This window comes from Tetrao urogallus (genome assembly GCF_951394365.1).
Source record: "Tetrao urogallus genome assembly, chromosome: 23".
Classification (NCBI taxonomy): domain Eukaryota; kingdom Metazoa; phylum Chordata; class Aves; order Galliformes; family Phasianidae; genus Tetrao; species Tetrao urogallus.
Window position 1 is genome coordinate 2771857 of NC_136836.1, and position 16428 is coordinate 2788284.

The following is a 16428-nucleotide window of genomic DNA, read 5'->3' on the forward strand; positions in this document are numbered from 1 at the left end:
GTGCAAATCAGAGCCCTCAAAGTAGGAATGCTTTTGCATTTGCAAAGTGAAGCAAAATCATGATAAGATCAGAATGTGTAACAGATGGCCAAATTCCGAGTGAGGTGGATTGCTGGGTTTGGTTTGGTATGAAGGTAATGTTTTCTTGCCTACATGCAAACTTCATTTATAAACACAGGAACAAACATCGTCATATTGGAAAAAATTGTGCACAAATAGATAATTGTGTGTAGAAAGAGGGAGCTCCTAATTAGCCTGGCTTCTTGATGGCGCAGGAAGGCAAGAATAAAAGAACTTCTGTTTAGTTGATCTTATCAGGATTTCAGTCTGCATGTCTGTAGCTGCGCTGTGCTCTGTTGCAGATGTGTGTGGCCACACCATGCAGATCATTGCAGCTTTTCTGCCCTCCTGTGCTTTTCACTATGCGAGATGCTTCTAAAATGCAAATGGTTTTTCTGGATGTGAAGGGGAGCGGTGGAGTTGTGCTTGTTGTGTGCAGCTGCTTGTCTCTTCAGTCGGTCTGTGTTTGTGTGGCTGCTTGATCTGCTTTGTTTTAACTGTGGATTACATTCCTCCTTTTGGCTGACCGGGTGCCCTGGCTGCTATGGAAGGAATCTTGCTTCTAAGGCACTTCCCATTAAAATCCAGAAGATGCACTGCATCATCTCAAGATGCTGTGATTATTTTGCAAGCTTTGAAATGTAAAATTAGGATGTCAGCATATGAATCCAGGTTTTAAAGCAAGATTAAGTAATTAGCATTCAAATCTGCTAACCTAAGATTGTATTCTGTTTTGTGAAGCATTGCAGTATAATATCTTCTGTTACGCAGCATGAGGATGGGGCCTTTAAAGGTCCCCTTCAACTCAAATGATTCTGTGATTCTGTGATCTGTACCTTCTGGAAAAGCACGTACAGAAGAGGTTTGTAATCAGAAACAGCACTTCCACATTTATGCAGCCTGATCTGCCCCATCACAGCACTGATCACCATCACTTCTCTCCTGTTAAGTGGATTTCCCTAAGCAGTAACCCAAGAACTTAACAGAAGCCCAAGAGGCTGGAAATGGGAATGGACAGAATCTTACAGGTAATCTGTCTGTTCCATAAAGAAGCTGGGCACTGAAAAACACCCGAGAGGAATGGGAGAAGAATCCTTTCTGGGAGTTCTACTAAAACAAGCTTCTATTTGTTCTACACAAAGCAGTTTTGCTTCTTAAAATACTACTGAGCTGTGCCATTAGATGATGTCAGTCAGGCTGAAAGCTTCTGATGGATCACAGATGCATTGTACCAAATAACGCACGGCCTTCAGACGTCACTTTTAAGTGCAAGTTACAGTTTGTTGGTTGTCCAGTCTTCGTAACAGAAAGTGATGCAGTGCTTTCATCTCCATGCCATCGCCAAAATTAGAATTAAAGGTGACAACAGCGGACGAGCCACACTTGAATGAAGATGTAATCACTGTTGTTGGATATAGAGATATGTGCCTGTTTTTATAGCTTACAGAAGTCATCTGTGAGGCTGTCAGTTATGGGTAAGAAGTAGCAGTAGCATTGATTTCAGTGGCATCTCATTCTTTTTTTCTCCTTGTTGCCTGATGCTCAATGAGGCACATGTCTCAAATTGTACTTGCAGATTATTCTGCCCTTCCTCGAAGGCATCCTAGCATGTCCACAAGAGGAACACCATTTCTGGGGCATGGCTGGGTTGCAGCCATCGCTGGCACTGATGATGATGCTCTCCTAAGCATAAGTGTGTATAATCACTTGGGCATTTGGAAAAACAGCCCATTTGTGCTACAGCTCTGTTTTGCTCACGTTGTAACTCTTGTCTTTTTGTCACTGTTGCTTTCCTGCTGGCTAGAGGGCTCCTGGAGAGAAGACCTAGTTGGGAACTTGCTAATGAGCTGAATGGAAGGCAGAGCAGCACCAGCTTTAGCCAGCTTCTCTGGCTTCTGACAGTCTCCTGAAATATCCCAGGTGCCATAGATGTGCTTGCTTGCTCCTTGGAGGGCTGCATTGCTTTATTCTGTTCTTCTCAACTGCACGCCATCACCGATGCCAGTGATGCTGTACCTGCAGGAGGTTTAGCTATTGCAAAGGTTTCTGTTATCCCAGAGGCCAGCAGCAAACTGGTTGCAGGGAGGTGCATTCCCAGGTGCTAGGAGCCCAGCAAAGCAGGGGCTCTGCACGCTGGTGATGCATGATCCTTCTGGTTTTTATTCCCTTAAACTCCACGTGCACATTTAAACAGCGTAAAATATTGCAAGGAGTTAAAAGCAGAATTGATGCATGGCTGCAGTGTTGCTGGTGGTTTTGTCTGTGTGCAGAGGTCTCCACTTGGTACATTGAAATTATTCCTGTTTCCAAACTGGACAAAGAGTGCAAAGCGGTGGTTCTTCATTTAGTTTTGTTTTAATGTTAATGCATTACACCATCATTGCATGGATTGCTGACCTACCAGGAGGCCTGTGTCAGTGAGTCCATCACATTTCAAAGGTTTTCAAGCTCTTAAATGTTCAGAATCCACTGCTGCTGCACTCACTGATGGAGATGCTGTAAGAGACCAATGTTTTGCTTCATGTCTTCCTGTTCTTCCTAACCCTCTTTCTCTCTCTCTCTCTGGCCTTTTTGTGTATCCCTTTCTTTGTAGAATATGAATGACTTTCTCTGCAGAGAGGATGTGGCTGAAGAGCCAAAGTGGAAAAGTGTTAACCCTGGCTTTGAATGGGAGGGCCCAAAGCAGTCGGTAGCTTTTAGCGAGACCCCAGTGCCGCTCACCTGCGAGCCTCCTCCACGTGGTGCATCCCCAGCCAGCAGCCAGGACCACGAGGAGGAGCTGAGCCGTGCCCAGGGCCTGTGTGCAGCTGCGGAAGAGCTGGTGGCTGGCTCTGAGCTGCCTGAGCCCGCCGCAGTCCCTGCTGCCCCTCTGCTGCAGCCCCAGGGAAGAGCGGAGGTGGCGGAGGCCGGTGAAGACAGCTTGGTGGCAGAGCTGGATGGCAAATGTCACGGCTCGAGCAGTGCGAGCGAGCTGCCCGTGGTCATTCGCTGCTTCCAGGTAGCCCTGCTCTCCCCTCACCTCCCTGATTGGCTTGGGAGTGGAACCCCAAACACTGCAGCAAGCAGGTGCTCCAGACCCACGAGGAGGAGTTGTGCTTCCTCGGCTTGGGCGCTGTCTTGGCGCTGAGGACCTGGTCCGCGTCCTGCAGTCGGTGTGCGCCAGCCCCTCTCAATTGATCTCTGCACTAAACACAAGCTGTGCTTCAGCACAATGCCATTTGCCTTTCTGCAATGAAAGCGTCCTCTGACATGCCCCAAAAGAGGAGCATTTAGGCTTAAGGTTTTTGCCATCTCCTGGACTGCAAGGCTGAGCCTTAGTGCAGCACAGCGAATTGGATGCGTTGTCAAGCGTGCTTCCATGAGACGTAGGCACTGACATCCTTTTCTCCTCCCCACCTTGAGAGGCATTTTTGCCTGCTTCAGTGTTCCTGAACGTGAATTGCTTCCATTCCAATAGATGTCTGCTTCCCCTCTAACAACTGGTGGCAGCGGTCAGATTTGGGACTGCAAACAGCCGTGGAGTGATGGGGGCAAACACTGCGGGGCTGAACTAACTCTCCTTTGGGATGATTATCATCAGGTGGCGGACAGCTGATTTCTTTCCTCCCCGTTTCTCTTCCAAGATGCCACGTTTCTGTTTTGTCTGACATTGATTTAATAAAAGTTGAAGGTCTAGGATGAGATGAGGGTTTTTAATGAAATGTTCCACTTGTCGTCAGGATGAAACTTCTCAGCTGTGAGCAAGTCTCCATTTGTCCAGGGGCTGTGTTAATCGTATCAGTAAACGAGGGTCATCTCTTACTGGCAGCTGGCCGGGGAGCTACTAGTAATTAGAAAGTTCATAATCAGGTGAGATGTTCCTTATGGCGTGGTGACACTGCTTGGAGCCTCACTGCCTTTGTTGGGCTGAGTTGGTGCCATGGTATCCGGGGATGTGGAGGATTTCTGTCTGTTAAATCCTTACATGGAGCTTTGACTTGTTGAGAAGTGTGTTGGAGCAGAGGCTTAGCAGTGGAGGTTCCAGGCTGACCTTGGTTCCCACAGAGCTTTTATCAGATCAGTGTCAGAACATTTGCAGACCACAGTTGTGATGTGGAAATACTGAAGGGCATTGACTGAGCTCTTTCACACCTGTCTCACAGCCACCCCTAGTGAAGACACAGACTGTCACCATCTCAGACGTGTCCAATGCTGTCAAAAGTGAAATTCCAACAAAAGAAGTTCCCATTGTTCACACGGAGACGAAGACCATCACCTACGAAGCTGCACAGGTAAGGTGTGTTCTGATTAATTTTCCAGGAGCTTAATTAAACCCATCCTAACATGCAGCTCCTTGGGGTGATCCTGCAGCACCACCTGGTGCTGCCTGCCTTCCTCTGAAAACAGCTGAGCCACAGCACGGGTTATGGTCAATACTTGCAGGCACGCAGTGATTTTGGAGTAGCAGCATTTTTAGCATCCCTGCAGAATAATTACCTTCTCAAGATGTGCAATTCCTTTTCAAGATGTGCATGCAAACAGAATTTATCTTCAGCTCTGGGATGCAGATCAGGCTGTGCACATTTGGCTAGAGCTGGCTTTTTTTTTGTGCAGCGGCTGGCTTGGCTTGGTTCCCCCAGTTCTCTTTGCTGTTTATGCCTCTTCAAAACTCCATAAACGTTTTTGGAAACATTTGAAGATTCTCCTTTAGTCCTCAGTACTGAAACAGGTGTTGAGGTGATGGATCTGTATGTTTCCAGTGCTGGGGTTTTGTGCTGAGCCTCCTGGGATCTACAAAGTCCTTGTTGTGCAGGTGAGAGTCCTTCAGCCAGCTGCAGAGGGGATCACTTCATCTCTTAATTCCTGCTTCTGCTTCTGAGGTGGGATTTGTACTCAGATTGCAGCCTGCTCTGTGGAGGTGGAGCCCGTTTCCGTCACTGCTGACAGAGGCTGATGGTGTTTGTTTTTGTCTCCCACAGACAGATGGTGGCAGTGGAGATTTGGACCCTGGCATCCTGCTCACTGCTCAGACCATCACATCAGAGACCACCAGCAGCACCACCACCACACAGATCACCAAGGTAATGAGATGAAGCAGTGACAACAGAAACAACAAAGTAAAGCAACAACACAATAAAGAGACGGGCAGAATTGAATAGCAGAAAGAAAAAAAAAAGCTTACATTCCTGTTCCTTTCCCAAAAAATTGAACACCTGAAACAAAGCTTGGGGGTCCCAGAACTGCCTGTGCTGTATTAAAACTGTAGATGATGTATTCCATGGAGTCAGGATGTTGGCTGTAGCTGCCCTGTGAGACAACAGGAGAGAAATGCACTGTGAGTCAAAGCTCTTCATTGGCACAGTTACAAGAAAAGATCACTGAATGCTTGACAGTGTTTGTCTATGAGCAGTGGCAGTTTTCCTCTTTGATTTTGATACTCTGGTATGACAGCAGTACTTGGTAATCCTATTTTTGGATGCCATCTTTAGGCAGGCAGCCCCAGTGCACTCGAATGCCTTTTTGCTTCTCAGCTAACAGCAGTTTTCCCTTTGTGGCAGACTGTGAAAGGTGGCATTTCAGAGACACGGATTGAGAAGAGGATTGTCATCACAGGAGATGCAGATGTGGACCATGACCAGGTAGGAGTCTGGATGCAGTTCAGAAGAGCTTCTCAGCATTGGCACAGGCTGCAGCCATGCTGTCTTTCTGAAGATAATTTAAACAGAAAATAACCTACGGATTGTTTTCTGGGTAAAAATAAAGCTCTAAAGCTGATTTTAATAATAAATTCCTTTTTGACAGTAGGCAGTTTCATAACTGGGACAGCAAAGCTTAATTCTGCTATGAAACTGGTATTGGCAGCAGGGTTTTGATAGAATTGCTTTGGAAAATTGCGATTTAAAAAAAATCTGCAAGAAAATGAAAGAAGTTTTCTGTGGTATCTGGATGATCTGCATTAATTTTCTCAAACCTTACAAGAGAGATTGCTGCAGTGCAGTGCCAGAAGTTGTTTCGTAGCTCTCAGCACCACTGGAGAAGAGATGCCTGCATTAAATCTCACAGGCTTTATATGAGAGCCTTTCTGATGAGTCAGCCTCACTGGCCTGCAGCTCGTGTTGGAAGTGATGGTTTTGTCATCAGAGAATCATACGTTAAATTTAATTTTAGTTGCAGCTATCACGGGCCTGGAAAACACTTGTACAGCAAGAACTAGTTAGTTAATTCTGACAGCAGATGTCTGAGAACGTCTGCAACTTGCTGGTCACGCTTGCTGGAAGAATAAACAGAGTTTGCTTAATTGCTCCTATCCGTCTTCTAACAGGGGCAGCTGGGAGATGTGATGTGTTCTTAGAAAGCCATCTTGCCTTTAACAAATAGGCCAGTGCCACTGAAAGCTGTGCTCTGCCCAGCTCCCAGAAACGTGTGCATTTGCTCTGCGTGGGGCTCGTGGCCAAGCAGTGTGAACAGATCCAAGGAGGCCTAATGATTCCAGCACCTTGTGCTCCCGTTGGGATCGGGAGCCTTCAGGACATGAGAATTCTCTGCTTGGTGTAAGGTGCACCATTGATTCCTGCCTTGCCTTTAAACCAGTCTTCCTTCTAAACTGCAGGCAGGAGGCTTTGCTTTCCTTTCTTTCTGCCCAGAGTTAGAAATAGGCTCTTGTTACCTCGAGCTCCCCCTGGCCCTTGTCTGAGATGTGCTCTCTTGCAGGTCCTAGCTCAGGCCATAAAGGCAGCGAAGGAGCAGCACCCGGACATGTCGGTGACCAAAGTGGTTGTGCACCAGGAGACTGAGATTGCAGAGGAGTAGCAGGGCTGAGTAAGTAGGGAGACCACGTGCCATAAAGGACAGAGCTGTTCCTCTTCAGGGCAGGCAGCTGATGTCAGTGCAAGGGATGTTCAGCTCAGCATGGTCAGAACGTAAGGAAAATTACTGCTGTTCACCAAGCAGTCCTGCTCAGACTGTTCCTGTTGAATCTTTTAAGGCTGGTGCAGCAGTCGCAAACACAGACTTATTCTGAAGGGGAAGTGAGCCCCCCAAAAAGGTGTAAAAGAAGCGAGATGGGTGATGGGGCTGCTCCGTCATACCTCTCATCCCCAGCTCCTCGAGAGCATCCTGAACTGCAGGTTCCACAGATCCCTGCCTCTGTCATCGCTGGGCAGTGGGCTCCTGCTGCTCCTGACCTGCCTGAAGCATCACTTCTTTGGTGGCTCTTGGAATTGGTGCTTTGGGGACAGGCACAGGGCATTGCTGGGACAGGTGCCCAGCAGTGCAGAGCTCAGGCTCACCCACAGCACTGCCAGCAGCTCGTCTCATCTCTCCCGTGACTTCAGGGAAGCACATTCCTTTTTACAGACAGATGACTGTCAATATCACAGAATCACAGAATTCTAGGGGTTGGAAGGGACCTCCAGAGATCATCGAGTCCAACCCCCCTGCCAAAGCAGCTTCCCTGCACCAGGTGATATTCAATACTCATAGCTTACCCTGTTTCTCTTTCTAGGAAGTGTTCTTTCCAGATGATACCAGGAAATAAAACGGAGCAAAACTACAAAACAACTACCTGGAGCACAGAGACCTCAGAGCTACACGACTTTATCCTCACAGACTGAACATTCATATCACTTAGCAGGATTTACGCTTCAGCATTTTACTTGGGATTGTCCAGAATGCACTGGATCCTATTGGATATAGTTTGTTGGTTGTTTTTTATATATATATATACATATATATATATAGTGACAAACAGTATGCCATATTTCTAACTGTACTAAATATTTTTACAGGTTTTCAATTTTGCATTCCCTCTCACAGCTTCTTCAGATGCAGGCTCAGACACAACCCGCAGGGCTCTTAGGGTTGCTTGGTGGGTTTTTCTTGGTAGTTTTGTTGTTGTTGTTGCTGTTGTTGTTGTTTTAAAGTCTCATTCCCTCAGCCTGGCTAGGCATCATGGAGGTGCAGCCACATCAGAGCTTATCCTGACTGCAGGATTTGTACACACCTTCAGAAAGCAGTGGGTCCTTCTGAGCCACTTGAAAAGGTCAGACTTGAGTCTGTGCAGCATTTCCAATTAATTACCTCTGTTTGTAGCTGTAGGCAGTGTGAGACTCCTGCAAAACACCCGGGCACAGAGCAGGGCTTCTACCTTCACCGTGAGCTGCAAAGAACCATTCAGGTTGGGAATCTCAGATCACCATCCCAGCCCCCCCAATGCCCACCCAGCCCTCATCCTTTGGACTTTCCCCACCTTTGGGTGTTGGACCCCCAATGTCTGAATGCAGGAGGGTTGTGTGGTGTAACATATGCACACATCTGTGGTTGGCTAGCTTAAGGAATACTGGAAGTTGCTTCGAGTACCTTATACTGTGAATTCCAGAGCTTTGAGAGGACTGTGGCAGATACTTCCCCTCTTTCCATGCATCCCTGCTGAGTGCTCACTGCCTGGTTGTGTTTTCTAGATGTCATTAAATTGAAAAGCCCTTAGAAGTGTGCATTTAGTACATTTGGACTCTGAATGCTGTTAAGATGGTCTTATGCAGCATTCACAGAACTGATTTTTTTTTCTGTGTCATAGGTTTTCACTTGTTGGTGTTCTGAATTTTTAAATGAGTTTTTTTTTTCTCCCCTGTTGTGGGTTGTTTTTGTTTTTTTTTCCCCCCTCCTGGTGCTATTTAAAGCTGAACACGTTACCCACATATCAGGGCAAGGTGTTGCATCCTGCTTTCATTTAACTTAAACTCCTATAGCCAGTCCTTCCCCAGGCCCGCAGGCTGCATTGGGAGAGGGAACCTTGGGAGGTGTCACACTGCTGGTTGCAATAAAGCCAATTGTGGAAAGCAGTGCAGCACTTTGGGGGTGCTGCCTCCCCTCCTGCATGCTGGGGAAGGATCTGTCCTTCGTGGCTGCCTTGCTGGAACGAAACACCAGGGCTCTTATCTGCATCTTTGGGCTGAGCTTACAGACCACATAGAAAATATCTTCAAAATATGTATTTAAAAAGAAAGAAAGAAAGAAAGAAAGAAAGAAAGAAAGAAAGAAAAGCACACAATGTGAAGTTTGTTTGTGGAAGCCCCAGCCTCCTCACAGCCATTCCCAAAGCCTTGGCCATCCCCACTCAGTGCATGTGATCCAGGTCTCACTGCTGGTCCCTCCATTGGCTCCCAGTGCTGAGCTCCATGGGGATGCTGTCACCATGCCCTGGTTTCTCCTTCCAGCATTTAAACACGAAAAAATCAAGCTGTGTATACTCTGCCTAACGCTTGTGAGCAGTAAGACTTGGAAGATGCAATTTTCTATTATTTTTTATTTAGTGTAGTGTGGCACATAAGTAGCTGAAGGCGTGGAGTGCTCTGCTGCCGCCCCCCAGTCAAGGACGGAGGAAAATGGCAATAAAACCCCCCTGCTCTCTGCTCTTTTAAACTTGAATGATTTGTTTCTGAAGTCACTGGAGTTAGCTGAGGCTGCAGGGACAGCAAACAGCCCTCAGACTGCATTGTGGCTCCGTGTCACTTCTCCCATTCAGGTGTCGTTAAGCTGTCAGTATTGATCAGAGCCCACGCTGAGAACACTGGGGCTGCTGGATGTTGCTGTGAGCCTCATGGATGGCTGAGCTGCAGCCTCCCCTCCGGCTGCTCCAGGGCTCCCTGCCCTCCTGGAGCATCCTGTGCTGCCCATTAGCTCACACCTTCCTACATCCACCTGAGCAGCCCCCTGCAGCACAGCCCTTCCATAACGCAGCATCTCTGCTCCCTGTCCCTTTTCCAGGAGCTGAGTTCTTTGCTCCTGCCTTGTCAGCCAGGAGCTGGGTGCACATTAAGAGAATTTCAGAGCTTTACAGTGGCGAATTGAGCACTTAGAGGCACTCAGCACTCACAAGAGTTGAGGGGAGCGCCGTGCAAGGCTGGGCGACCTGCAGTCGTGAGAGGCGTTACCCAAGAGGCTGCACAAGTGTGCACAAGCACAGCTGCAACTGCCAATGCTAAGAGGTCACAGAATAGAATAGCTCTTTTTTTGTTCCTATTTTTTTTTTTTCTATTTTTTTCCTGCATTTTAGGTGGTTCTTTTCAAGCTGTTCATCTTCACGCTTCCCCTCTTTTCACCTCTCGCTTTCCTCGAGCGCTTCAGACAAGACAGAGTTCCTCCCCATGGTGAGAGCTCTTGCTGGGGTGGCTTTGGGCAGCAAAGTGCTGCTGGGCACCAGGCAGCTCCTGCCTGTGGGGTTGAAGGCAGCAGCAGGCAGCACTTCTCTGTGCAGCACTGCTCTGTGCATTGCTGTGCTGTGTGCACTGCTGTGTGCACTGCTCTGTGCATTGCTCTGTGCATTGCTGTGTGCAGCACTGCTCTGTGCACTGCTCTGTGCATTGCTCTGTGCAGCACTGCTCCAGCTGGCAGCCCCGGTGTGCATCCTGCACCCCTTCCTGCACCAGGTTGTTAAAGCTCGCTGTGTCAGGGACAAAGCAACTAAGGTCTATTTTTATGAATGTTCCCAGCTCTTCCCACTCCACAAATTCACCCAGAGACTGTCTTGATTGTATAATAGACATTATATGGAAGCTATTTATATATGAATGAATGTTTTTATAGAAGGAGCGGAGCTCGTGACCCGTGCTCATCCATTAAACCTGGCTCCAGTCAGCAAACAGCCATTTCTGGGGTGTTACCCACAGACTGTCTGATTTCTGGTTTAAAGAACTGTGGTTTGCCGATTTCCTAATTGTAAATTGCCTGAAGAGGTGGTAGTGCCCTGACCTTAGAGATTAAACTTGTAAAAAAACACACAAAAAAAAGTTAGCTGAGATATGAAGGAGCTTTGTAAAGTCTTTAAGGCAATGGTGAATTGTCTAGGCTAGCTGTTTACACCCTTCTTTATAAAAATAGAGACTTATTGGCAGATCTTTATAGATTGACTAGTGATGGGAGCTGTTATTTTGGACTTTCATAGTAAATCAAAGGGAAAGTTGCCGTAGCGTTTAGACAGACCTAAGTGTTGGTATTGCTTCTTGTATTGCATTTTTCAATAAATTTTCAAACAAAACCACATCCCTGCCTCCCAAGCCGTTTCCTTGCCAGCTCTCTCCCAGCACCGCTCCCTGCAGTTCCCTCCATGCCCTCTGCAGCCCCGGGTTGGGATGGGATCCCCGCAGCAGAGCCTGAGCGCCCAGCTTCCCCCACAGCATCCCATGAACAGGTGAGCGCTTCTGCAGAGCGACCGCTGCCAAACAGGAATGGCTGTGACCAAACAGAGCAGAGATGTTGTCTGACACCGCTTTCAGCTGCTTTTGTTTGGCAGGGAAGCATCCATCCCATCCACAGCGTCCTTAAGAGCAGCAGGAATACCAACAGGAGTGCTGACACGGCGCGCTTGGCGGTGCTGCAGGGGGGCTGGGGGCCAATTGGCTCCCGAACCGCTCCGTGCTTCCAGTTGCAACCCGCTGCGGGCAGAACTTAAAAGAGGGCCATAGAAATCAGCCACAAATAGTTGGGAAACGGCCGCTGCTGGAGCTGCCTCTTCCATCGGTCCTCAGCGCGGTGTGACTGACCCAGCGCAAAGATGAAGCTGAAAAGCGCATCGGGTCGCTGAGCCAGCGCTGCCCCGGGCTCTGAGGTTTGTCCAACCCCATTAGGATCACCGTGTGCGCCTGTGAGCCCCAAACGCTCCTTAAATAACCCTGCCCTGGGGTTGGGGAGGGCTGCTGAAGTCCCCAGTGCACGGCCCAGGCAGAACCCTGTCCCTGCAGGAGCAGCCCTGTGCCATAGAGGGAAATGGAGAAGGGTCAGAAACACGAGTTTGGGGCAGAAAGAGCAAAACTTGGCACGACGTTCAGCTGGTGAGGTGAGGAGTTGGCCCTGCATCCTTTTAACCCCTGCCTCAGTTTCCCCCCTCCCCCCATGCAGAGCCTGCCTGCAAGGGAAATAAGAACAGGCAAACAAACACCATGGAAATGTAAAGGAATTCCAATAAAAAGGAAATCCCCCAAACCCAAAGGAAAACCAGCGATCCCAAAGCACACCTCCTAAAGGCCCCACACCCAGGCTGTGTCTCACAGCTCCCATCCATTTAGAGGAGCCAAAGCCACTGCTCCCCCATTCCCACCCTTTTCCTGATCCCACTTGGAGCAGAACGTTCCCATCCGCATCCTATGGGGATATTTTTAGGCTGTTGATGCCATTCTGGGAGCCAGAACGTAGCTGCTGTGGGCAGGGTCAGTGCTGTCACTTGTGACACCCAGCACCCACAGCTCCTCTCCCTGCCCAGGAGGCACGAGGGGCACTGGAGCAGCCCTGCACCCCAACCCCTGCATCCCAGTGATGGGGATGGGGCTGGAGCTGGAGACTCCCCCCTACTGCATCAGCCCCACTGAGATCTGTGGGCTCCATGCACTGCAGCATCAGCACCTAAGGGTGCTGCAACTCCAGTGCCCCAGCACCAGCAGAGTGCTTTCCTTTGCATAGACTTTAAATCTTCGGGGGGTGGGGGAGAAACAGACACGACTGCAGGCAGCATCACAGCTCTGAGTTTGCTCAGTGCAGGGTGGGAAATGCTGCAAATGAGCCCAGGGCTGAGCAGCTGGAAACCCTCTGCAAAATAGCAGAGATTCCCTCCATCTCTTTCCCATACCTGGTTATTATATATATGTATTTTTTTATTTTTCATTTTTTGCCCCAGCTTAAGGCATTGCATTACAGCTGCACGGCACTGAGATGCTTTTGGGCTGCTTGAACTTTGTGGTGGGATGGAAGCACCGCCACAGCAGTGCTGCTTCCAACGCTGTGTCCCAGGGCAGCAGCAGAGCTGGGGGATGTGTGGGTGCAAAGGAGAAGTTACTTTTGATCTCAAATAGCCTCCAGGTGCATTCCTGCCCCAGGAGCCCTTTGGTGGCTTTTTGGCTGGTTGGGTTATGCACTCACTGAGTGCTGCATCACCTGGAGGTTAAGCAGGAAGCCAACCGCAGCCCGTCTGCTTGCTGGGCTGCTTTGTAGCAAAGTGGAGGCAAAAAAGCATGAAGCAGACACTGAAAAGAAACATACAATGCCAAATTTCCCAAGAGGGAAAGAAAAAGAAGCCCTGACTGCTCTAAATTCAGTGCTTTGAGCCTCGTAGGCGTTCACCTGCCTATTCCCAGCCCTGATGCCGTGTGCCGTCACCACTGCTAATCAGGGTAGAGATGCAAGCTGGTGGTGAGCCATGGCAGCTCCTGCCCTCCCCCTGTCCCCAGCACAGCTCTGCTCGAGGACAGAAGGGGCTTTGGCAGTGACAGTGTGGTGTGTTTGTGCCAGAGCACATGGCTGCCAAGTCAAAATGTTCTGCAGAATGGTTCGGGCTGAAAAAAGACATTGTCCTGCAGCTTCCAAGGTCCAAAACTCTGTGCTTGTTTCGTGGGGATGGGAACAAAAGAGAAAACAAAACCATTTCACGCAGCAAAGACATATTTCAGCAGCTGACACTCAGCCCCACACCACAACTTTGCTCTTGGGATAGGAGAGGCAGGGATCCAGCCCGTGCAGCCATGCCATGCTGCTGTGCCTCCCGGGTCGCTGGCAAGAGCAGCAGCTCTGAGTGAGGATCCACTGCAGCCTGCAGAGGAGCTGGGAGGTTTGGGGACGTGTCCCCAGCTGCTGCTGCTGGAAAGAATTTGGGGAGGGAGGGCCCTGCTGAGCACCGGAGCAGCAGCAGGATCAGGCATGGACCGCAGTGCTGCAAAACAACCTTCTCTGGTTTGTCCAGCACCAAGTAACACAAGAGCAGCCAGCAGCACCATAAAACCAAAGCCAGCCCTTTCCTCTCCCCCACTGCATCCTCCTGTTGCTTGCATCCAAACAAAACTATCATCTCCACCCCTAAACCAGCTTCGGAAACAATTACACTCCAGGAACTTTTCCATTTTGTTGCTTGAACTTTGCAGCTGCCTGGGCAGCGTGAAGTGGGCAGCAGCACCAACATCTGCAGCTCCCTGAGCTCCTTTTGCATCCCCCTGAGCTCACCACCTCTCTGCACACACACAGCAGCAGGGCACACAGCATTCCTGCTGCCATACCTGCACAGAGGGGCTGTGAAGGAGCTGAGCCCCATTGCAGGCAGTTGGACCCCATATGGCACAAACCCCACAGGACCGGCGCAATGAACACCTCTGCTTTCAGGACAGCAGCATCCACGCTTCCTCCCTTGGCATTCCCTATGGGAAACCGAGTCCTCTGAGCACAGAGGCTGAAGGAACAAGGGATGAGATGGGTCTGTACCCAGGTTTGAGGCAATTTCAGGGAAAGCAGAGGTTTGGTGGGGCTGGTGATCGGCTCCAGTGAAGTGGTGATGTTTTTCCAGGAAAAGCTCTCCCATCCACCTTCCTCACACGCTTTCCCACACTGCCCAGAGCCCAGAGTGGTGGGGATGCCCCACTCCCACCCTGCGTATGAGACAAGGGAGCACTGCGTGGCATCAAGGTAACATTTAATGGCCCTGTCAGGCTCTGCTCAAGCAAATTTCCCTTTGGGTTGGACAAAGGGACCCATCTGTGCTTTGCTCACCCCGACCCCATGCCATGGTCCACCGCGGGTCTACAAGTGAGGGCTCCTCCAGGAAGGCTGCCAGCAGAAGGGCTTTGTAAGACTGAGAGCATCCCAGGGAAGGTGGTGAGGAAGAGGAGGCAGGCGAGGAGGAGCAAAAGTCCCAACCTGGGAGCCCTCCCCAGGCTCGGGGATCTCTCAGCATCCGAAGTCTGCTTCAAACCCTCAACCCCGGGGCCGTCAGACCCGCGAGCCCCCCTCCATGCCCACCACCCAGGAGCTGGGCCGGGGCTCAGCATGGTGTGGTGTCCCGCTGGTCTCCAGTAGCCGGTCCAAGGACTCCCCCCAGTTCTCCAGTTTGGCATAAGCCACCGCGTTGACGTGATCGAGCCGGGGCCAACTCCGGTTTTTACGGTCCTTGATGGGAGCCACCAGCAGCACCCCCGGCCGGCCCAGGTCCAGGGACTTGGAGTGCCCCGGGTTGTGGGGCTGAGCGTCGGGGCCCGCATGCACCGTGGGGGCACCGTCCTCCACGTTGATGACGACGTGGCCGCCGTGGTTCTCCAGGCCCCGAGCTGCGATGCTGCCGCCGCTGGGGGACAGCAGGGCACAGGAGGGCGCCGGGCCTTCGGCGGGGAGCTGGGCTCCCTCTGTCATCCCGTTGGCCGCCCGTGAGGCGGCATCCAGCAAGCGGTTGTTGAGCTTGATGATGGGCAACGCCAAGGCCCCGACGGTGGCGGAGAGCCCAAGGTTTGCCTCCGAGTGGAGGCTGAGGAGGGAGGCTGCCGGCGATGCCCCCGGGCACTGCATGAGCTCAGCTGTGGTCTGCAGCCTGTTGGGGCCAAAGCCATCAGCCCACTTGCTGCCCAAGGACAGGTCCACTTCATAGCAGCCCTCCAAGCACTCAGGGTTGGCTTTGGGTGCCAGCCGGGTGTCCTCATCCTTGGGGCTGGTCTCCTTGGGGAGATCCGTGGCCATGCAGTAGAGGCCTTTCTGCATCAGCATGCGGGTCTCCATGTCCCTGTTCTCGTAGAGCATGGTGTTGGCACAGATGAAGATGAAGAGCCCGATGCCCATGATGACAGGGCCGATCAGCTTCAGCTTCTCATTGTGGGGCGCGGGACGCCCAGCAACCACCTCCCTCCTCATGTCCCCCGCCGTGCTGGCGTTCCTCGCTCCAGCCCCAGCACCTCCATGCCCCCGGTGGGGCCAGTAGCCCACCACGGCAATGGTCATGCCTACCAAGACCACCGAGATGCCCACCATGACGAAGGCTCCCGATGGTGAGCGCATGCGAAGCTGTCCCTTCACCGCCACCTCCGGCAGTGACTTCCGTCGCAGCCTTCGGCCTCGGCGCCGCGGTGGGGCAGGGGGGGCTGACGGCTTTGTGCCCCCCACCGTCGGCTCCCGCATGGGGCCATTGGGTTCGGTGCTCTCGGCAGTCATCGTCGATGCCTTGGCTGCTCTTCCTGCAGGGAGAAAGGTGTTACGAGCTTCACGTGGTGATCTGGGGGTCCGGGTGTGTGGGATGGAGGGGATGCGAGGACAGTGGGACCACACTGGGAGCACGGGGATGGTGAGAACACGAGGATCATAAGGACGTTGGGACCAAAAGGACACTGGCAGCATGGGGATGCTGAGAACCTGGGGACCAGAGACAACAGGGGTGTTGGGAACATGAGAAGAAAAGGGACATTAGGAGCATGGGGACACCAGGAGGATGGGGACCGCAGGGACGCTCAGCCCACAGGCTGTGCCAAGCCAGAGTCCAGCAGTTTTGATCTCCTATCTCACTGCCCGCTTTCCTCTGCTTCTTTCTCCCTCCCTGCTCAGGATCTTGGTGGTGGTAGAAAAGCTGAGGGCTCCTTCGGACCCACCAAAGCCCTA

General features: G+C 51.0%; 2 protein-coding genes across 3 annotated transcripts in view; one reads left to right on the top strand and one right to left on the bottom strand.

Annotated features, from left to right (window-relative positions):
- EPB41 (erythrocyte membrane protein band 4.1) overlaps positions 1-6849 on the top strand; it is a gene marked incomplete at both ends in the record, with an annotated part of 40287 nt that extends 33438 nt beyond the window's left edge. For both annotated transcript variants that reach the window (XM_079546235.1, XM_079546236.1), the window contains 4 exons: positions 4203-4331; positions 5019-5120; positions 5598-5678; positions 6751-6849. In XM_079546235.1, the coding sequence (XP_079402361.1) occupies positions 4203-4331; positions 5019-5120; positions 5598-5678; positions 6751-6849 (411 nt within the window). The remainder of the gene's footprint in view (positions 1-4202; positions 4332-5018; positions 5121-5597; positions 5679-6750) is intronic.
- A 7932-nt stretch (positions 6850-14781) lies between these two features.
- TMEM200B (transmembrane protein 200B) lies at positions 14782-15987 on the bottom strand (the record flags this gene model as incomplete). Its single annotated transcript, XM_079546152.1, has 1 exon — positions 14782-15987. The coding sequence occupies one exon, from the start codon at positions 15985-15987 to the stop codon at positions 14782-14784; it is 1206 nt and encodes a 401-aa protein (XP_079402278.1).
- Between the last annotated feature and the right edge of the window lie 441 nt (positions 15988-16428).